This window comes from Gymnoscopelus microlampas (genome assembly GCF_963454915.1).
Source record: "Gymnoscopelus microlampas genome assembly, chromosome: 7".
Lineage (NCBI taxonomy): Eukaryota > Metazoa > Chordata > Actinopteri > Myctophiformes > Myctophidae > Gymnoscopelus > Gymnoscopelus microlampas.
In genome coordinates, this window is record NC_139944.1 from 38,844,298 (window position 1) to 38,866,237 (window position 21,940).

The following is a 21,940-nucleotide window of genomic DNA, read 5'->3' on the forward strand; positions in this document are numbered from 1 at the left end:
CCCGCAAGGACTTTTTTGGCCGGACCTTTTAGACAAAAGCATTATAAATGTAACTGTGTTGTTTTACATTCTTTTGCCTAATAAAAATTTCAATCAATCAATCAATCCAATCAGATGTCTCCCAAAGTTTTAACATGATCCTTGCGCCGTTCATACAGCAGTTACGGTAGAGAATTCCTCTACATTTCCCCCAGTGTTGCCATGTCGGCTTATTACAAGCGACTTTGGGCTTATTTTTCTGTAAAGTTGCTTGTAAATATTTTCTAAAGTATATTTGCTCATTAGGCTAAGGCTTGCTTCCAATTGTTTTAATTGTTATTTAAACCAGTGGTTCTCAAATATTTTCATGAAAATGTTTTGTGCCAGGGAGCATTTGTGTTGTTAGAATGTTAAAACATTTTTTTCCCCAAATATTCCATTTTATTGCAAGAGCTTTTGAAAATAGCAGATCTACAAGCGTTTGTAGATGACCATTTTCAAATTGCCGATGCATTATGTTTAAAGTGCTCATGTGGCCTAAGTCATTGGTTCTCAAAGTGGGGTCACAATCATTTTAACCACTTTAAACATATATTTTATACCTTGGCTATTCAAAAATAGCAGATCTACAAGCTCATCTTGCGTCACTTCGTGCCATGCTATGAGCTTGTAGATCTGCTATTTTTTGAAAAATCCCTGGCACAAAATGTTTTGAGATGGGGGGTCCGCAGTCAAATACAATTAATGTTTGGGGGTCCTTGAGACTAAAAAGTTAGAGAACAACTACTGGCCAAGTTGCTTCTTTTGGGCTTGTTTTCGCTAGACCTCGTTTGCTTATTTCTCTCGCACGATCTGGCAACCCTGATTTCCCCCCCAAGGAAGTCTCGGTCAATTAGTTTAGACACTAAGGAGAGCTTGTTGTAGTCAGTCTAGTACGTACGTGCTCCACCAATGACAAGCTAAACAGCAGCCACTGCTCCTACTTTCATCCGTGGGGTCGGGATTTACAACTTTTTTTTAACAACATGGGATTCGAGCTGGACCGGTTCAAGGGGGACGTGGACCCGGACTTCAAGTGCAACTTGTGCAACAAAGTCCTGGAGGACCCGCTCACCACGCCGTGCGGCCACGTCTTCTGCGCCGGCTGCGTGCTGCCCTGGGTCGTCCAGCAGAACAGCTGCCCCGTCCAATGTCAGCGGATCATCTCCACCAAGGAGCTCAACCACGTCCTGCCGCTCAAGAGCCTCATCCTCAAGCTGGACATTAAATGCGACAACCACGCGCGGGGCTGCGAGGCAGTGGTCAAGCTGCAGCATCTGGCCGAGCACGCCGAGATGTGCGACCACTCGCCGGCCAAGTGCCGGAATAAAGGCTGCGTGGAGGTGCTCAACCTCAAGGACATGGACGGTCACATGCGCGAGACGTGCGACTACCGGCCCGTCGGGATATGCGAGAGCGGCTGCGGGCTGACGCTCACGCACCGCGAGCACATCAACAACAAGCTGCTCAACAACCACTGCTGCGTGCGAGCCCTGAAGGCGCACAACGGCGCGCTGCACGGGAAGCTCGTCAGCCTGGACAAGGAGTTCAAGAAGCAGAGTTTGAAGTCGAACAAGAGGGAGAAGTCGCTCCTCGCGCAGCTCTCCGCGGTTCACACCGAGCTGCAGATGACAGCGTTAAAGTACCAGAAGAAATTCACTGAGTACAGTGCGAGGATCGACTCGCTCACTAAGACCCTTGCGTTTCCCTGCAAGGTAAAACTCACTGAGGAAAAAAGTTTCGAGTTTCAGCCAGGGCTTGTTGTTGTTGTTGTTGAGCCCCCCCCCCCCAACACATACACACACACACCCACACACCGACCATGTTTATTCGTTATTTGCTCTTTTATGACTTGAGCTTTCTTCTCTTTAGTTTTGATATTCTCTCTCCAGCTGTTCTTGTTGTGTTAGTTGGACCGTTACCTACAGTATGGGAATGAAAAGGTCCTGTTTGCTGACAGACAGGGTCAGCCAGGGGGGGGTTGCTGATCATGGACTGCTGAAAAGTCTCGTGTGGTCAGTTCAGTTTACATGAAGGAACTTTTGTTTCAGGGCCAGTCCCCTTTGCCCCCCCCCCCTCCACCACCAGTGGTGTAAAGTAACTAAGTACATTTACTCAAGTACTTTACTTATGCACAAATGTTGAGGTATTTTTTTACTTTACTGAAGTATTTCCAATTTTCAATACTTTTACTTCTACTCCACAACATCTCAGAGGAAAACATTGTACTTTTTACTCCACTGCAATTATTTGAAAACTTAAGTCACTAGCTACTAAATTGTTATATTATAAAGCATACATTAACCACTTTAGCCCTATTTTATACATAGGTTATAGCCGATCTACACGCGTTGTGAGCTTGTAGATGTGCTATTTTCAAACATTTTACATTTACTTTTATTCTAGTAACATTTTGAACACAGGCCTTTTACTTTCAGTATGTTTATGTTGTGGTATTGCTACCTTTACTTTAGTAAAATATCTACTTCTTCCACCGCTGAAGGTAAGTAACTAAAGTTTCGAATTTCAGGGCATGTTGTTGTTGTGGCCCCCCCCCCCCCCCCACCCGAACCCAACCATGTTTATTCTTATTTGCTTTTTTAATGACTTGAGCTTTCTTCTTCTCTTAGTTTTGATATTCTCTCCTCCAGCTGTTGTTATGCCTATTATGTTAGTTGGATTGGACCGTTACCTTCAGCAGTCTCAAACTTTTACATTTCAAGGTCTCCCCTTAACTCTGACAGTATGCAAATGGGACCATTTGTATACTGTCCATTTGGTTCCATTTTGGTTCCATTACGGGTCCATTTGGTTCCATTTGTACACTGTCAGAGTTACAGACTTGTAAGGGTACATTTAGACCCCCCCCCAACCCATTACACACACCTTGGGCTATTCAAAAATAGCAGATCTAAAAGCTTGTAGATCTGCTATTTATGAAAAATCGTGAACATGTATGCAAATCTTTGAATATATATTATTTTAAAGCGAACATTTTTAACTCAAATCTTTGCTTCTGGGGGTCCCTGGAACAAGATATTTTGAGATGGGGGTCCGCGGTCAAATACATATAATTTCGAGGGTCCTTGACATGAAAAAGTTTGAGAACCACTGATATAGAAACATAACGTCTTTCAGAATACTGTTGGGATTTAGAAGACATTTGTAGAATCGGCTTCAGGTCTAAATGGGCTAAAGGAACTCTTGAGAGTCCCTTGGAATCCACTTTAGAGAACCATTGACCTACAGTATGGACATGAAAAGGTCCTGTTTGCTGACAGGGTCAGCAGGGGTTTGTGCTGATCATGGACTGCTGAAAAGTCTCGTGTGGTCAGTTCAGTTTTACATGAAGGAACTTTTGTTTTATAGGCCAGTCCCCTTTTGTCCCCCCCCCCCCCCCCCCCCCAATCCCCAGCCCCTTTCTGCTGCTCACAAGTTTGTTTCTTTGCTATCCTCCTCGCTGAGGCATGTATGTCAGCTGCGCTTATGGCCAGCTGGCAGTCATGGAGGAGGGGCAAATATTTACTGCTGTTCTGTACACACCAAAAACTCCAGACCCAATTAGCCCTGCTGCCTGCTTATATCCTGCTAGTTTGAGACTTTCTGTGATGATCAGATGTTCTTGTTTTTTTCCCCTGGTAAAAGCCACAGACCTGGCTGCACCAATGTTGCAGCACAGTAAGCTATAATGCCATTTAATAGTGTTAATGCTTTAAAAGGGGAGGAAAGATGGTGTGTTTTGTGGTGCAATAAAATATAATAATCTGGTCCTGCTTATAATTGATCAATTCTAGACCGTGTAAAGTATCTGGAAGTTCACAAGTCTTTACTTTATAATTGGTTGCGTTTGTTTTAATGAGCATAAATGCAGTGGCATATTTAACATGGTGCCACAATGATCTTGTTGTCAAATTATAGTCATTCATTACAGATCTTTTTTTCTGTCTTTTTCTTTGACAGATCTAGGTCTCATTTGTATATTTGCATTAATGTGCACTTCCCTTCTAATGACTGATTAAACTTTGTAAACTATACTTTCTCTACATCTTTGCATCAGTAATAACAAGACTACAGTTCTTTGCTTGCAAAGCTATACAGTACTTGTCATCCCTTGTAAGATTTTGTTCCTAATGACTCATGACATTTTAATGTCACCAATTATTTTCTGGTCACAACGCAAAACTACTGCATGTATTTTGGGTTATACTCCATGCTATAGGCATAGTAAATGTCAGTAGTGAGACAAGAAAATGATGAAAACACTTAAACTGGGGGTTGAGCAACACTCAGCAGGGCTGGAGCAGCACTGTTCAACAACATGTTCAGCATTTTTGGCTGTAGTAGATGAAAATACTAAATTGTTTTTGCCACATTTTAATATGGATTATAGGGGATTTACTTAAATTACATGCTAGATTACTAAAAGTATTCTCAATAGATGAATAAAATCACACACACACACACAACACACGCACACGCACGCACGTACACAGTCCTGCAACCCCACTCCCAGAAACATGGACAGGACATGGAATAATTTCAGGAACGATCCGCGACAGAGAAAGAGCAGGTCTGAAGAAAGCAGAAAGCACATTATATGTGGACAAGATGGTTCCTTTTGAAGGTTGTTTTGATGGTTTGAGTCCTTCCTTCAAAATCGATCTGCTCAAACAGTGAGCGGGGTCGCTTGGTGGGAAAACCTGAACACATGCACATGTGGGCTGTATGAAATGGAACAACACAAGTGGAATTAGGCCTGGCTGTGGGAGGCAGGCGACTAGCAGACTGCATCTGCCTGTGCACTGGAACTCAGTTGGAGCCCTGGCCCATGCAGCACCATTTGCACTGCAGTGATCGTGTTTTATAAGATTTAGTGCAAGTTCTTGGCTTATTTGAAATTTGTTATGACACATTTGTTCCCTAATCCACTACTAATGCGGGGAAAAAGTCAAATAGGCCCATCAGTTTGTGTAACTTTTGATGAGTATTCGAGTAATCTATTTCTTAGTCCTCTGTAAGGGTCTGGGTCAGGCTGTCTTACAATGGTTGGCCTCAGTGGAGGGTTTCAATGTGTTTCTGTGACAGCCAGGTGGTTACTGAGAAAGACACATGAGGATGACCAGGCCATGTGGAATGTCTGACTGAATAGAACGCAGTGTTTTCACTAATAGCCCTACCACTTTTAAAATCAGCTGAACGTGACCAGAAGAAAACAAACTTGAGTTCCTTTTGCACGCACATTGTTGCATTCTGCAGTAAGGTATACATTTACAATGTTGTGTGCACTGGTATGAAATAATGAAGTGCATCTTCCTTTTTTGCAGCGCAGCCCTATAATCTCGTGAGAGTACATGTCATGCATCTATTTCTTACTGCAAAGATTGCAGTCAAGCTTTCACCGAGCTCTTGTACAGTTTTGTTGGTGACAATGTTTGTTGTTTCTGGATGTGATGAAGAAGACATAAAAAGGCCGTTTTACTGAATCTGATGAGGGTAATCACGGGCTGATTAGTTTAATGATGGTCTAATTGGTAAAGGCTAAGATTGTTTAACAGAACTATAGTAGCCTGATATTAGACTAATTTCTGTCGCATTGCCATTGGTGCCAACTGCCAATGGGCTGCGGCAGATATTTGATTTTTTGGTTGTTAGCCTAAACAGCAATGGTGAATGTAGCCTAAATCAATGCCATCACCCCCAACTGTACACATACACAACATAAACACACAAAATAAACTTGAAATGGTATTTGATGGCCTGAGCTAAATTTGAAATTGACCACACGATTAGCCCACTCTTTCTATTATGTGTGTCAGCCTTACTTCTAGTAGCCTATGTGGCGCCCAACTAATTGTTCAGAAAGCAACCATGCAACGTCTTTCACAAGCTTTGTGAAATACATTCATCAAATATCTGTTGGATGTATTATTAGGTCGATATCTTTGTAAATCTATTTCCCAGACCTGTCTCATGTACTAGGCACAACGTGTCGTTTAAGTGTAGGTCTGTAGTTTGTGAAACAAAAATATTTTCCTGTTAGACTATTCTTGGTTTCATTCAGCATTACCTACACTGTAATTAGACACGCTGTTTTAAAAAGACAGATGGACGGAAAGCAACTCATAATGGAGGTACAGACTGCATTGGAAATTGTGACTAGTGGTGAAGTGAAAACTTGAAGCAAGTGACCAAGCCATCGGACTGTAATAGACTTCTTTTGAACTAGTCTCTCTTTGCTCATCACAAACTCTTGACAATAAAGTAGTTGAAGTTGAAGTTCTCAAAGTTACGTTATGATAATTGACCTAATGATTTTTTGCTTCCACTTAAACAAAGTTGGCTTTTTTTCAGTCGAAATCTGAGTTTATGCTTTATGATATGGTCTACGCATGCTTAACAGTTTTGTAAAATGGTCACCTCCTGAATTCTCGTAATTCATAACACTTTTCAAGGGATCAGAGTTGGATTGAGGTGTTCACAGATGTCCTTAAATGCTGTCTAATTGTTCCCTTGAGTGGCTGAAAAAGACAACACTCTCATCCATCTGTTCTCTAAATCAATCCTTAAGCAGATTCACTATAAATTCTTTTGATTTAATCCAGCACGCTTTTAATGTATTTAGCTTTCATTAACAATTACGAATCAAATTGATGTGTCCATTATGTTTTCATTTATGTAAAGCTTTAAAATCTCCTCTGTAAAAAGGCCATTACTACTACAATAAATAATAGGCTGCAGTTATCGTCACATGGAAACATGTGCTGCTAATTTTGCTGTGACATGGTCCAGCCGTGCACATTCCTGCATTGCCTAACATGCACAGCATGGTCTCAGCCTATATGGTAGTCACTGCACTGTACATGCCAATAATATCTGGTTTATATTTAGTCTCTGTACGTTGAAGAATACTGGAATGACAGCTGGAATTATGTTTCTTAGTACCACCGCCTATGTTTCCCCTTTAAAAAAAAGGATTAAGAGCTGACTACATTGGTTTCCCAGCATTCTTCATGTCAGCCCGCTATTCACTGAGAGGCCTACTGTATACTGTGCATAAGGCCAGTTTGTGTCTGACCTTTTTTTTTTCTCTTTCACTGTGGGAAAGGCTTAGACACACAGAATGCAATAGGTTCGCTTTCCAAGGATGAGAAAGAGAGGTGAATCTACCGTACACATAGTCATCAATGTTAACTTAACTCTGTGATTGTAAACATGGACTGAAATGGATCCGTAAGGGATGATTTTTTACTGCGTATTGTCCATTACTGACTGTATTGAATGTCCTCCTGCTGTCGTTTATTACTTGGCTGTACATATATGTTTGACTCTAATGGTTGATGATTTGTAGTTCCCTTCTTTTCCAGGTCTGTTACTGGTTCATTTGAATCTGTCTAGGAATAAGACTGGAATTATTCAAGATTATTGATTGTAACCCAGGGGTCTTCAACAGGCGGTCCGGGACCCCAAGGGGGTCCTCAGAGTTACTACAGGGGGTCCGCCAAATCTTTGTGTGATAGGATTTTTTATTTTACCGTAACCACTTGAACCCTAGCATCCCTTTTCTGTGGAGAACTTTAGACAAAAATAGCCGATCTACAAGCTCACAACGCCGCTGCGAGGCGTTGTGAGCTTGTAGATCGGCTATTTTTGGCAAAGAGGCATAGGTGTAGAGGGAAAAAAAGCAGACCACGGAAATCATTAAAAAAAAAAATCTGAAACACAATTTTATACGATATATAGGGGGTCCCTGCTTCATCTCTCTCTCAGCTAGGGGGTCCTTGGCCTGAAAACGTTGAAGACCCCTGCCTATCGCGATTTCCTCTGTTTCATATGTCTTTTGTCCTGTCATGTCTCTGCAGGAAGGTGAGACGAGAAATGTCACTGTAATCCTCCTTCGAGACGGTGGATCTCTGGGATTTAACATCATAGGCGGACGACCGTGTGCGGTAGGTTCCAAAGCGGAGTCTCTTTTGGAGGTTTCATCTCCTCAATGGTCAGCCAAGTGTCATATGGCAACCCAGGAATGAAAAGCACATACTCCCACCAAGCACCACAAACCTTCTCTGTGCTAACATATCTCAGACCGGCACACACACATGTTTTCAACTCCTGTGGATAGATGGACCGCATCGATCAAAGTTTTATTGTGTTTGTGTGTCTGTCTGGTTTAGAGGATTTGGCATTACAGATAAAAAAAACTATAATTACTTTTATGGGAGTCAAATCTAGGATTACGACTCTGACCACAGTTGTTTTGTCTCTAATTGAGGGGATTTTGTTGGTGAGGTAAATACAGAGCTGTAAAAAAAAAAAAGAAAAAAAGGGAGGGATGGGGGGGGGGGGGGGGGGGTCTTTTATCCCAGCTTGACGATAACCTGTCACAATCACAGTGTAAACAGAGAAAACCATTAATGATGTCACAGTTTCTGGTGACAGATTCCTATTCTTTCAACATTAGATACAACTAACATTAGATACAACTGCATCTTCCACACATGGTGTGCCTTTCCACAGAGCTGTTAAAATTGTGCTCTCCATATCGGTTTCACTGCCATGCATATGCCCAAATGTTTGAGAGGTGTTTTCCTAGAACCACAGTGACGCACTTTGCTGTCGCAACGAGGATTATTACTCTAAAACATTTTATAGCAGGAAAGAAACTATAAAAAATGTCCCAAGATCTTTTAGGATTCAACCCTGTCTAGCTCTCCTCAATGAACATCCAACTCAGCCTCTAGAGATCAGAGACCATACTCAAGTTTAGCTTGCAGTGTTTGTCTTAAAAAGCTCATTGTTCCCAATTCCTTTGCAAGAAACTGTTGGTTCAAATGGAAATGAGTAAAAAAAGCCCTGCAGTTTTTGACCTCTCTAACTTGAGGGCTATAACATCAATTTTGAACGTCAAAAGCACAGTTGATGGGTTTGGAAGTTTGACACACAGCAGTGTAGCTGGTACAGCAGAAAAGGGACAATAAACACTGGCTTTTATTTCTCCATATTTATCTGTGTGACTTATTCAGTCTATTTGTTTTTCCAAATAATGGGGAAAATTGAGTATTTATTTTTACCGTTTAGATAGGGCTGTCATTAATCAAGCTTGCACATTGTCAGTGGAATATTGCTGACACACCCACGATAGGAACACCACATTCACGGTGATGGTTCAGGCTCACAATATTTGGGGATATCGATGCTGACAGGAGATTTTTTTAGTTCGTACGTACGTACGTGAAACTCTGAGAGAAAGAGAAAACATTTATCAGTCAGTTTACTACCGCCCTAAAACTAGAGGGCCATAATGGTGTTTCCTCCATACATACAGAAGATATGATGTACTGGGATGAACTAATTGGCTGTGTGTGTGCGGGGTGGGGTGGGGGTCGAGTTCAAGTTGTAGGGAAGCGTCGAATAGCAGCAGGCTTGTTGTTGAAAAAGACATCAAGCCATAGGCTACTTTTAGCACCATAGTAGCCATCTGTCAGTGTCGGCTCTCAGGTGCATTCAGCAACTTTTTTTCACACCTTCCAAACCGACTGATCTCCCGTCTTCATTCGACTGCCAGTCTGTAGCAATCTGTAGTAGTCTGTTTGGTGGAGACCCTACAAAAAATAGCTGAAATAATCAGCAGCAGTCACAGCATGACTTTTGGGTTCATTAAGTGCCCCATTAAAATGTAACAGTGTCGTGCAACTCGGTAGTAGTGCAGAATGAATTTGATGTGGTTTTGAAGAGCTCGGAAGAGATAGGCTGTAATGCTGGCAGAAGTCTTTTGTAAAAAGAAAAGGAAAAAAAAAAGATGACTGGTGCCCAGGGGTCACGGCCATAGTCGCTATATCGCTGGATAGATCATGACCAAGCCAACATGTTCAGTCAACACTTAGGCCAGGCACACTCCTCCAAGTCAACCCTGGGAAACATGTGAATTGGTTGGCCATTATGGCACAGTGTTTGGCTGTAGAACATTAAGCATTGTAAAATATGCACCTGCAACCACTTGTCAGCCACTGCAGGCTGTTCAGCCCCACAGTCAGTGATAGTTAACCAGGAAATGTTATTGACTGCTGTTTTGTTGTTTGTACATGTTTAAAAGACTCTGGGATTAGTCACATGCAAAGCAGTTGGTTGGAACAGCAAGGCATTTGCATAGACTACAAAATATCCTTGGGATATTTTCTGCCAGGTTTTAGAGTTTTGGTCAGAGTTTAATAGAAAGCAAAACCTCAGTTTTATTTTGCAGAAAGCTATGTCAAGGTAAACACTTACTCGGGTAAGCAAATTGCTATAATTCATCTTTGATTATTTTTGCATTATTTATAGTTGAGATGCAGAATCTTTTTGCACAGTAGTTACAGTATCTTATCTTGCTAAACAATTGGTACCACTGATATAACAAGTGTTTTTCTCCACAGGAGGACAAAGACGGTACTTCTAATGAAGGCATATTTGTATCCAAGATCGTTGAGAGAGGTCCCGCCGATAAAGAGGGAGGACTTCAGATCCACGACAGAATAATAGAGGTATGTGCGCCCCTTTGGTGTGATGGAAAAAAGCAGGGTTTGGTCAGGCCATAGCCTGACATGGCCAGACTAATATCACTGAGTAGATATTAGTCTGGAATCTCTGTGCGGAACCTGCATTTCTGAGGGGCAAATTCCCGCCCCATATTTGCATACTGGGCCCTGATTGGTCCCTCACAACTCTGGAGGGAGGGAAATCCAATCTCTATTGAGAGTGGCCAGGCCTAATCTGCCGAGTGCAATTTTTGTTTTGCAATGGCAGATTCGTCTGGAACCAGGCTAGACAAGGCCAGAGTTTTTGGATTATGAGACAGCTGTCGTTTTCCTAGTGAAGATTATGACTGAATATACATAAAGCCTTACAGCCTTAATGCAGTACATGTGAACCACATTGTACCAGTGACCTGTGAATGAACCTTCAGTTCAACAAGGAAATGCTGAGATGCTGTTTCAGCATTTAGGTTTCAGTGTTACAGGATTATGAATCCTACGGAATGCAAATATGAGCAAAACATATTTCCCTGGCATATAGTGCTCAAGCAAACGGCTATATTAAGTAGTGGGTATAGTGGGTGAAATGAGATAAATCCGAGGCTTGGCTGCCTGTCTTTTGGTTTTTGAGAGCCCTTGCCTTGGTTTACATACTGGCTGAGAAAATCTCACATGACATGACAGCATTGTAGCCGCATCTCCCTTTTGCCTTCAAGCAGAATGTCATGTGGAAAGGCCATGTCTCTGTGAGGTCAACTTGAGGGGTGCCTTGGGGGGGAAAAAAACACCATAAAGGCTCACATTATAGCAGAGTGTCAACCAGAGGCTTTCACAAAGGAAGTATTTAACTGCGAGGTTTGTGTGGATCACAAGTGTATATTGCTGCGTGCCGCAAGATGACAAATATGGTTTGTCACAGGCATTATTGTCAAACCTCAGTTAAATTGTACCAGAGCAAGTTGACCGGCGCAGGATTCAGTGTTTGTGTGCTTCCATTGGAAAATGTTAACAAGAAGAGAAGACTCAAACATCTGGACTATATCGATCACTGTGTCGCTTTGCCTTCGTACAGATTAATGCCAGCTACTTAACTATAATCACCAGAGTAATGATACAACATACAAGCCTGCCTCTCTCTCTGTCAGTGTAGACAGACAATAGCACAAAACCAAACACTTTCATGAGGAGGAGAAGCTATCAAAGGTTTATTTCTGAAGTATTATGCGACGCATTCCTCCATTCAAGCAATGAAGTCCAGTGGTCTGTTGAATCCACCTTTTCTATTCATATACTGCCTGTATTTCTTCTTCTGGGATACGTTGATAGCATGTGCATTGACTGATCCAGAGAGTCTCTCTCTCTCTCTCTCTCTCTCTCTCTCGCTCTCTCTCTCTCGCTCTCTCTCTCTCTCCTCACTGTGTATTGTCAGTGCTGTAACTAAGATGTGATATGTAAGTCCTTGGTCTTAACCTCTTCAAGTATCAGAATCAACCGTCTCAAAGCCCTCTGCTCGTTGACATTTGTCATAAGCTCCCTCAACAATGGAGAGATTTGAGCCTCCGAAATGTGATTGTGATTCACTTGGCGCCTGGTGACTTAAGGCTGATGAAGGCCTCCAAGTGGGCCACGAGCCGGTGTGGGAGAGGGGATTTGCTCATGTGTCATATGGATATACCGCTGAAACTTTTATGTGTCTGTATAGTAGGTGTGTACTGTATGTGTGTGTGAGTGTGTGCGTGAAGGCTGGAGTTTCACATTAATGCACTAGATACTCTGTTACCTGAGAACTACCTTTAATGTAACAATTCACCCTTTATCAGCTTAACCCATTAAGACCTGAGGCCGATTCTAAAAACGCCTTCTAAATCCTGACCTAAGTCTGAAAAACTTCAAATATTTATTCCAAAATTGCAACAAATGTATGTTGCTGTATACTATACATAGCAACAAGAACCCCAACAGGGGCTCCCGTCCTGAAAGGTATAGTTACAAATAGGGGTTCCCGCCCAAAATGGGTTAAAAGAAAAGACATTTAGCTTAAGGATGGTATTGCACTTACGTGGGCAATTTTGTCCTCGTATTGTCTTTTAGCCATTGTGAGAGAAGTCACCAAATATGTCGCAAAGAACAGAAAACATGAGCAGAAAGGGGACACAGTAAGCCTAAGGACACAGCAAAAAGGGCCCTATTGAGTGACCTTTTTTTGGTGAGGTGAGGGATTACTAGACAAAAACCCATCATTAATCATCCAGGCATTGAAACGGCGATGTATAGACAGCTCATAGTTGCTGTTTTCCCTTGGTGTTTTCCACTGGTTAGGAAAACTTGATACTAGTGGTGGTGGTTCAAATTTCTGCTGAGTCTCTTTCTGTTACTTGGGTAAAAGAAAGGTTCCTTGTCATGTTTCTCCAATAATAAGGAATGCTGCGTCACGAGGAGAGGCTTGCAATTGCGTAGGTTGCATCTTCTTCTACCTGAGGTGATTCTGCTTGTGAACCCATCGTTCGCGTAGTGGTGAACTGGGGGGGAAATCTAATACCAAGAACCCACAGGCGGTGCCATGTCATGTGTAGAGAGAACTTCTGTGTGGGTTGACAAAAGCAAACAGCCTGTAGGTCCGTCCTACTTGGTGTGCTTTGTTGTTGGACACAGCGTGAATGTGCATTTTTTTAGAGATCTGGTCCACCAGAATGTCATCTGAATGTTGTTATTCCATAAGGCATCGATCTCGCTCAGTTTATTTTCCCCTGCTTCAGTCAGTCTCCAGAGCTATAATCTGGAACCTGAAGTGAGTTTAATCGACTCCGAGCCAGTAGACGAATGTGTGTCACTGCTTCCAGATTTAGAAACTCACGTTCCCTACTGTCACATATAGCTGGTTACTCTGCCCTGTTCTCTCCATTCAAAGACAACGCTTCCATAAACACGTTCACATTTTGGAGCTTGCAAACATTTTGTGTTTTTTCTTGACCAACTTCATTTTGCATTTCAATCCTTACATTGAAAACAAATGTGACTTCTTTCTGTCGTCTGATTCTGAAGCTACAAAAAAAGAAGATAATGTAGAAAGCTATTTAAGCAATACTCAATGCCTTGATATGGGAGATCAAGCTCGGCCATACGGCAGTGTTGCCAGGTTCTGTGAGAGAAACAAGCAACCAGGTCTAGGAAAACCAGCCCAAAAGAAGCGACTACGGGCCACGTGATTACTTTAACACATACATCAGCTATTTGAAAATAGCAGATCTACAAGCTCACAACGCGTCGCGTTGTGAGCTTGTAGATCGGCTACTTTCAAATACAATCTTGCGGGGAAATTATAATAAGCAGATCTGGCAACCCTGGCCATAGGGGTTGTCATTAATAACATGGAACGTGAATGACGTTGTGAATGACAAGTTCAACCATAAGCGGCCATTTATAACCGCTGTATTTCCAAAACAGCTCGAGTTGTTTTCTCTTCCTGTAGCGGAGGTGTTAGTTCCAGTAAGTCTACATGGATGTAACATGTACATGATGATCCGTGGCTGTTCCTCTCTATAACAGGCTCTTAGCGGGGGAGTGTGATAGCAGATGGCGGTCCCTCTACCATGCTACAGGCTGGTATGAATCAGTGTATGAATGCCTCCTTGTTCAGCCAGGGACATTTTTTCTCATAAAAAAAAGGAAAAAGAAAAAAAAACCTCAAGCCGTGTTTGCTTTTGCTAGCTTGAAAAATCTTAGCACTCTAGTCAGGAGCTGCCTGTGTTTGCCCCCATTACGTTTTTGATAAATACATTTGGCAGTAGTTTTTAACACGTACAGTATCGTATTGCTTCAGCAGTATATAGGGGGCTCTGCTGCTTTGCGTGGAGCCTTTCTTGAATGAGGAACAAATCTTGGTGCACGTCAGTCAGGTGACACTTGATCTCTGTGTTGTTATTTACACTATATTAGAAATAAAATTGCATTCAGAAATGTATGTCCTTTCAAGAATCACCCTATATATTAGCCCATTAAGACCTGGAACGCATCTGTGTCATTTTGATTTGAGCTAAAAAGGCATTATTTTACACTATTAAAAAATAGCAGATATACAAGCTCGTAGCGCGGCACTCGTAGATCTGCTATTTTTGAAAAATCGTGAACATTTGGGCAAATCTTTGAGTATATATCGTTTAAAGCGAACATTTTTAACTCCAATCTTTGCTTCTGGGGGTCCCTAGAACAAAATATTTTGAGATGGGGGTCTGCGGCCAAATACATATAATTTTGGGGCTCCTTGAGATGGAAAAGTTTAAGCACCACTGATATAGCAACATATGTTTTTTCAGAATGCTGTTTTAGAAGACATTTGTAGAATCGGCTTCAGTCTTAATGGGTTAAAATCTTAGCTCCGATGTTTCTTGTGAAACACACCTTTTTATCGCTTGTATGATTGATCACAATTTTAAAATCACTAGGCCTCTCAGAGTAAAGGGGTTTGTCTGTGACCATCTGACTGTGGGAATGGCCGCTAGTACAGTTGTAAATGTCACCTTGTAAATCCTCTGCAAACATACTCGGGTCACAGAAGGTGGACAACAACAACTCCTTTAAAATAAACCTACATTGAGAAGTTTCCAGGTCCAATGTGAAGGAGGGGGGTGGGCCTGCAGAAACGTGTCCCCTACAGCTGGGTTTTGACAGCATTGTAAGTATTTAGAAGGCTTATTATGGAGAAACCAGTGTTGCGGTTTTAGTGCTGAAGCCAGTTGATTTTAGATAAACATTGTTTATATACCACTACTTTTCTGTTGTCGTTGTTTACACTAGCTGGCTAGAATAGGGAGGAGTGGGGGGGGGTCAATAATGCGTCTGGGAATTAATAATACTCGTGGAGCTCGAGCTGCGCTGCTCTCGTGGCCTTTGGCTATTCAAAAATAGTAGATCTACAAGTGCCGCGCTATGAGCTTGTAGATCTACTATTTTTGAATAGCCAAAGTGTAAAATAATGCTTTTTAGCTCAAATCCCAAAATGACACGGATGCGTTCCAGGTCTCAATGGGTTAAACTATGACTTGACTTTTAAGATTAAGATTTAAGATTGTTTTATATATTTCCAATATGAAATAACACTCAATAAAGGCTTTTTAAACTTTATTGCCAGAAGAGTGCCTTGGAATTTGGAGTTGTAAGGTAACCCATAGTGTACCACTTAACACCCCATACCGCATTTGTACTTTTGGGTTCTCCTTTTTGTACTAGAGCACTCCAGACCTACTGTTTTTCTGGTGAGAGTATGTGAATGTGTTCGATTTACGTGTCACTCTTGCTGACATTCAGCAGTAAATCTCTGATTTTCTGATTCTAAACCTTGTGTGGATATCCTAGAATCCTTTACAGATGTACATGTATGCTCTATATGTGGTCACTTTCGTGCGTTTAGCTGCAAGTTCCTCGAGATGAAATTCAATCCATATCGTTTTGTTTTGGTCTGTTGCTGCAATTAGCCTAGCTGTTAGCCACTATCAGAGTGTACAGGCTCCAGGTAAACATGTATGGCGGACTTGTCAACCCGACGAGAGGAGGTGTTAATGAGGAGAAAAACATACAACATGTTGCATTGGAGGCGCGCCAGTGTCGTTACAGTTCGACGAGGCGAGGGGTTAAAAATGAAAAAAGAAAAGTAAGAATATTCAAATACAGAATCTTGCGGTTCAAATCCCATGGGCCTGAACAAAGCTTAGAAGCATTTGGATCAATCCTAGGTTAGATAACATTTAAAATGACAATTGGAGACTGCGAGGGCTTTATTTCCGCAAATCAGCACAAACTTTGGGCATAATGATCGCTTTAAAATTTTAATTCTGTTAACAACTATATCATTTTGATTTACACCATATGGCACTAATCAAGTGTTTTTCAAGGTTTTTCCCAGAAATGCATGTGTTTTTCCACTGTGATTATTCACCCCTGTAAACTGGCTGCACAATTTGGCTCCACGGGGCTCAACAATGCATCTTAAATAAGGGACTCCAATTTGTGACGGTAAGATTAGTGTACCAGATGACGCAAGGCTAATTCAATGGCAATTACCTCTGTTTGTCTAACCTGTTCGAGATGCTTAATATATTTTTGCGTGATTGGCTCAGTCAGGAAGAGGAGTAGGTGCGTCGTGGAAAAATGCCACGGGTCGCAATCAAGCATGTATGAAGCAAAGGAGCCAGAGCCTGCTTTAAATACAATGTCTAAGGCAACAGGTCTCTCTGCTAGACCAGCTTCAATGCTTTTAATAGAGGTTCACCAGGTTCCGATTTGATTCTACGATGCATCGTGATGCATCACACTTTTCTATATTACTGCACAACATGGCAACTTTTTCATAAGTCAATACAAGCAGTCAGACATACTGAACAACGTTTTTTGGCATTTGTGAATGGATTCATAATCGTCCATGTCCGCATTGTGATTAATATATGAATTTGATTATTTTTGCCACCACTAGCTTTTAATGCATGTGTCAGATCCCTAACTCAGTATCTGACATACAGTATGGTACAATTTGGTGGTCAAGATTCAGAAGGTCAGTGATTAACACATTGTTATTGTTATTGATTAACACATTGTCACACTTCTACAAACAACTATTCGTCCCAGAAGGATGACACTGATTTGGAAGCATTAAAAGCGTTAAAACTTTGGCATGTAACGGCTCAGCTATGCACATCTCTAGGTTGCCCATGTTGCTTTGTTGTTGTGGCTTTTCTTGATGGGGTTGCTGTTTTTAACTTGGAGAAAATCAGTTAATTGGGTTGTTTTAAGTAGTCAGCTGTCAGAGAGTGTTTTGAATTGCTTTAGCTTTGTGCGATGATGCGATGTGATGCGAGAGCGTGGTCTAGCTAGCCAACACCAACTCGGGACTCCTGTATCGCTGCCCTCCACTCTCTCCTATCTAACATCAGGGTCTTGAGCTCTACAGCAGGGGTGATGCAACTTTGATGATGGAGAGGGCCACTATATTTCCACACTCACCCTCGGGCCATTCCATGTCACACAAAAGTAGCAAAATTAGCCGATCTCAAAGCTCAAAACGCGTCACAGCGACGCGTTTTGAGCTTGTAGATCTGCTATTTTTGCTCTTCTTGAATTGGAATCCTGAAAATTTTCATTTTTATTTCATTTCAAATGCATTTAGTTATACTTATGATAACTTTATGAACTTAAATACAAATACATTGGACATAAAAAAGAAAATAGAATTGTAATACTAGTCATTAAGCTACTAGACTGAAGTAATTCAAGTGGATCATGTTTGCATGTTTGGAATTGTAACAGCTGAAATCAATAATATATCAGTATTCTGATATTAACCTGCGGTTAAGTGAAGGTGTGGGCTGCATGTGGCCCCCGGGCCGCCAGTTGCCCATGTATGCTCTACAGTGTTGTTAGCTAAGCTGTCGTGCCGCAGTGCATCTACGTAGGTGGCTTCATGCTTCACGCTTCATGCCTTTCCTGGCTTTGCCCTGGGTTGGCATTGTGTCGGTTTGCTTGCCTCTAGTTCTGGGTGCCTGACTCAGTGCCCTGCCAACCTCATCCTTCTCTCTCTGACTTTGTCTGTGACCCATGGTGGGTCCCCATTAGATAGAGGTCCTCATTTCTGATGTGGTCCGTCCATGTGACACCTAGTGCCATTCGTAGCAATCTTCTTTAGCTTTGGGGTGTAACAGGGTTATGTGATGTACATGACATGTTCACAATTTGGGCTGTGGAGCTCTGTGGGATGACTTGCATGGCGTATCTACGTTGGAGTTGTTCCAGGGGGTACCCAGCAAAATGTGTTAATATAGCATCACAATAATTATGACCTTTTATACTTTGGCTATTCAAAAATAGCAGATATACAAGCTCATAGCGCGGCACCGAGTGCCACGCTATGAGCTTGTAGATCTGCTATTTTTGAAAAATCGTGAAAATTTGTGCAAACCTTTGAATATACATATATTTTAAGCAAACATTTGTTGCTCAAATCTTTGCTTCTGGGGGTCCCTGGAACAAAATATTTGAGATGGGGGTCCGCGGCCAAATACATATCATTTTTTGGGGTCCTTGACGTGAAAAATTGAGAACCACTGCCATAGTGTACCACTTAACACCCCATACATCTGCAGTTATTATCTCCGCCAGGCCGAAAGGCATGGCGAGAGAGTATGTTTTGCCCCTTGTCCGTCCGTCCGTCCTGTCCGTGTGTTACCAGCTAATCAATGGCACCGTTGGCCCGGTCCCTGCAAAACTGTGCGCACACACTCCCTGGATGCCAATTAGGAACCTCTGCCCCAAATGTTCACACTAGGCCATACCCGGTGAAGTGCGCAGGCGAAAGTAGTTGCAAACGTTGGGGTTATTGTGCGTCCTGTCGCACATTCCCACTAGATCGAGGAAGAAATGCCACCCTTTTCACATTGTCCTATTATAGCGCCACCAGGAGGCCACAATAACCTACCTGACCTGGCGGAGGAGCACTTTTTCTAGTTTTCATATCAGCTCACCAGGCCAGAATCACAAACCTTGCCAGCCATGGCCAGGCCACCATTGGTGAATGGTGGCTGATGTGAGCTGTGTTAAGGGAAGGTCCTTTATTCTTTCTGATCTCGGGGTGTTAGTATGTCTCCCCCTCCCAGGCAAAAGCGGACTGAGTTGTCTGAAGAGTTTGGTGGAGAAAATGAGCAAAGAAAATGAGCGTTGCTAGCTTCCAGCATTGTGGCGTACTACTGGCTCTGTCACTTTTTCCTGTAAACACTCCAAATATTGTTCTAATCGTTAGAAAATTGGGAAGTTAAATGTTCATTACTTCTTTTTGATTCAGTCACTTCTATGCTGCTTTGCTGTTGGTGCAGGGCCTTCAAAACCAATTTAAAGTAGGCCTGCTGTATCCTAGTAACAGTAACCTCAGGATTAAAAGATACTTACTAGACCCTGTTCATCGTCACTCTTAACTGTTTGTATTTGGTTTAATCTATATTTAATTAATTTAGACAGAGCTTTTCGCACAACTCTGTGCAAAATGTCCATCACAGTACACTGCAAGGTCCTTTACTACTGTCACTAATAGGTTGTCACAGCACATGGCATCCTCAGCAGGACATGTGCTGCAAAGTTCCCCAGGCGTTTATTTCTGACCTGGAGGGGCTATGAGGAACAGACATGGCAGTTATTTCCCTAAGGGGGATCACATGTTATTTGGCATTCTGCAGCAAGAAGCAGACCTTTGTTTGGCCCTTTATTGGATTTTGGGCCTTGTGCAAAGGCAGCCTGTCTCTCTCTTCTTCCCCCAGATGGGGCAGAGGCTGGATGAGTGTGGCTTTGCTCTGCTAGTGCTTGTCAGCCTCATAGCCAGGACGGATCCACCCTCCACGCTATGCGGGGCCAAGCCTAGCAGCAAGCACACATTCCTCTGCCCCGTGGACCAGCTGAGGAAAGGAGCAGGACATTAAATCAAATCTAACTTTAAAGCGTCCATAATCAGCTTCTGGTGGTAGCCGCTGTGCTATGCATGGGTCGGTTTGAAGAAATGAAGACAGGCACATCTTTGTGTTCTGCTGCTCCATATGGGGGGGGGGGGGGGGGGGGGGAAGAGACGGTCGTTTTTGTTGTTGTTGTTTTCTTAAAGGCTGTGGAGTTGGTTCAACCCCTGAGATGGTGTGAGGTGAGCTCACGCCTCGCTCGAAGCCAGAAGGCTCCCTTTGTCTATGTCCTTCACCACACACACACACACACACACACACACACACACACACACACACACACACACACACAACATTGTATTTTCCACTCCGTTTAAACAGCCTGCGTCCTCAAAGGCGAGCCGGCACTTGATGATTTTTCGTGGAGACGCACAGTCTGGCCCTTACTGTAAATGTGTTTGCTCTGCTCCAATATGGCCTCTTTATGGTCGCTCCACTGGCTCCTTATTCATCGGAGCTGCTGGGTTAATTTATGGCTCCTAAAAGGTTTTAGGTGGGGTGGGGGGGGTGGGAGGTCAGAAATAGACAGGTGTAATTAAGGCAAATTTGCCTGCCAATCAATCACCGGGTTTGTGTAAATGGATCAGTAACAATCGGCTGGACTTGCCCTCCCAGCTGCTTTTGCTTGTCAGTCCCTGACCCCTACGCACAGACAGCCCACCGTGCCCTAATTAACTACCCTCAATTAAACCCTAATAGGCTGATTAACAGACCCTTGGCTGTGCTGTAATGGCGCGTCGTTTCCTCTCAGAGTCCCCCCTCTGAAATGTGTCCCAACTGTCTGCAGCGCGTTAACCACTGCCCACTCCCATATCACTCTCTCTCTCTGTCTCTCTCTCTCTCTCTCTCTCTCTCTCTCTCTCTCCCTCTCTCTGTCTCTCTGTCTGTATTCCTTTCTTTCTCGTTCTATCTCTCTCCTTCACTCTCTTTTCATGCATGGAAGAGCCTGGCCTGACAAACTGTAGATGCTACATTGTTCCAACAATGGGCTTGTGCCACATTTTTCTTAGAAGAAAAGTTAAAACCAGTTAGAGCTACAATTCACTGAGCTCTATTTGTTTTCATGCAGCATGATGATGGAGTTATTGGTTTAAACACAGACTGAGAGATATAAGACTTGTATCTGGTAGATTTGTCAGGTTTAATAACAACATGGTGGCAGTTAATCACACTAGTGGTTGGCCCATAGGCATATTAATCACACTAGTAGTTGGCCCATGGGTATATTAAACTTAAACTATGTAGGTGGGTTCAGTAGATTGTAAAACTTCGCCTATTAATTCTTACACTGTCTGACAAAGTAACATCAAACTACATCTCGTAAAACATAGTCAAAGATAGTGCTTTGATGTGGTGTCGGATATATGGTGTACACCAGGATGTGGTAATTGAACACATTGTGTCAGATGAGTCGGCAAAATTGTAAATCTGGATGCGACACAAATTGGCTGAGTCGTCATGTAGTCACAACTTGGCCCTTTTGTTAAATACAGAAAATGTGCTTGTACAGTGGAAACTAGAAAACTGCACTGCTCAGAGTGTATATCTCTGTGAAGCTGGGTTGCTTAGCTAGGGCTGTGTAATGTCAAGGGTTGCGGCCATGAAAGTGCGAGGAAGCTGGGGGGGAATAGCATTTCTACAACGTACGGTAAAAACGTACGCAATTGTGGTGCCCCCATTGGGTGGAAGTGAAAGTGCTTTTGGAGGTGCGCTCTGTAGAGGTCCCTCAACATGCAAATTCGATTCCAGATTGGGGTGATTGGATGTTTCGTTCATGATATATGACGTTCTTTGTAAGAAATAAGCCCCTCCCAGTCCACTAATGTTTGAAGCCAGTTACAGTTTAATGGTCATTGTCTCATGACTCACAAGATCCCGTGTACCTAATTTGGTGAAGAAAGTGTCTTTCTGCAACAAACAGTGACATTTGTA

The 21,940-nt window shown here is 42.6% G+C and overlaps 1 protein-coding gene across 1 annotated transcript in view; it reads left to right on the forward strand.

Annotated features, from left to right (window-relative positions):
• The first annotated feature begins 904 nt into the window (after window positions 1–904).
• pdzrn3b (PDZ domain containing RING finger 3b) overlaps window positions 905–21,940 on the forward strand; it is a 119,714-nt gene continuing 98,678 nt past the window's right edge. The window contains exons 1-3 of the mRNA XM_084062592.1: window positions 905–1,733; window positions 7,878–7,964; window positions 10,428–10,535. Coding sequence (XP_083918718.1) covers window positions 1,005–1,733; window positions 7,878–7,964; window positions 10,428–10,535 — 924 coding nt within the window. The 5' untranslated portion in view covers window positions 905–1,004. The remainder of the gene's footprint in view (window positions 1,734–7,877; window positions 7,965–10,427; window positions 10,536–21,940) is intronic.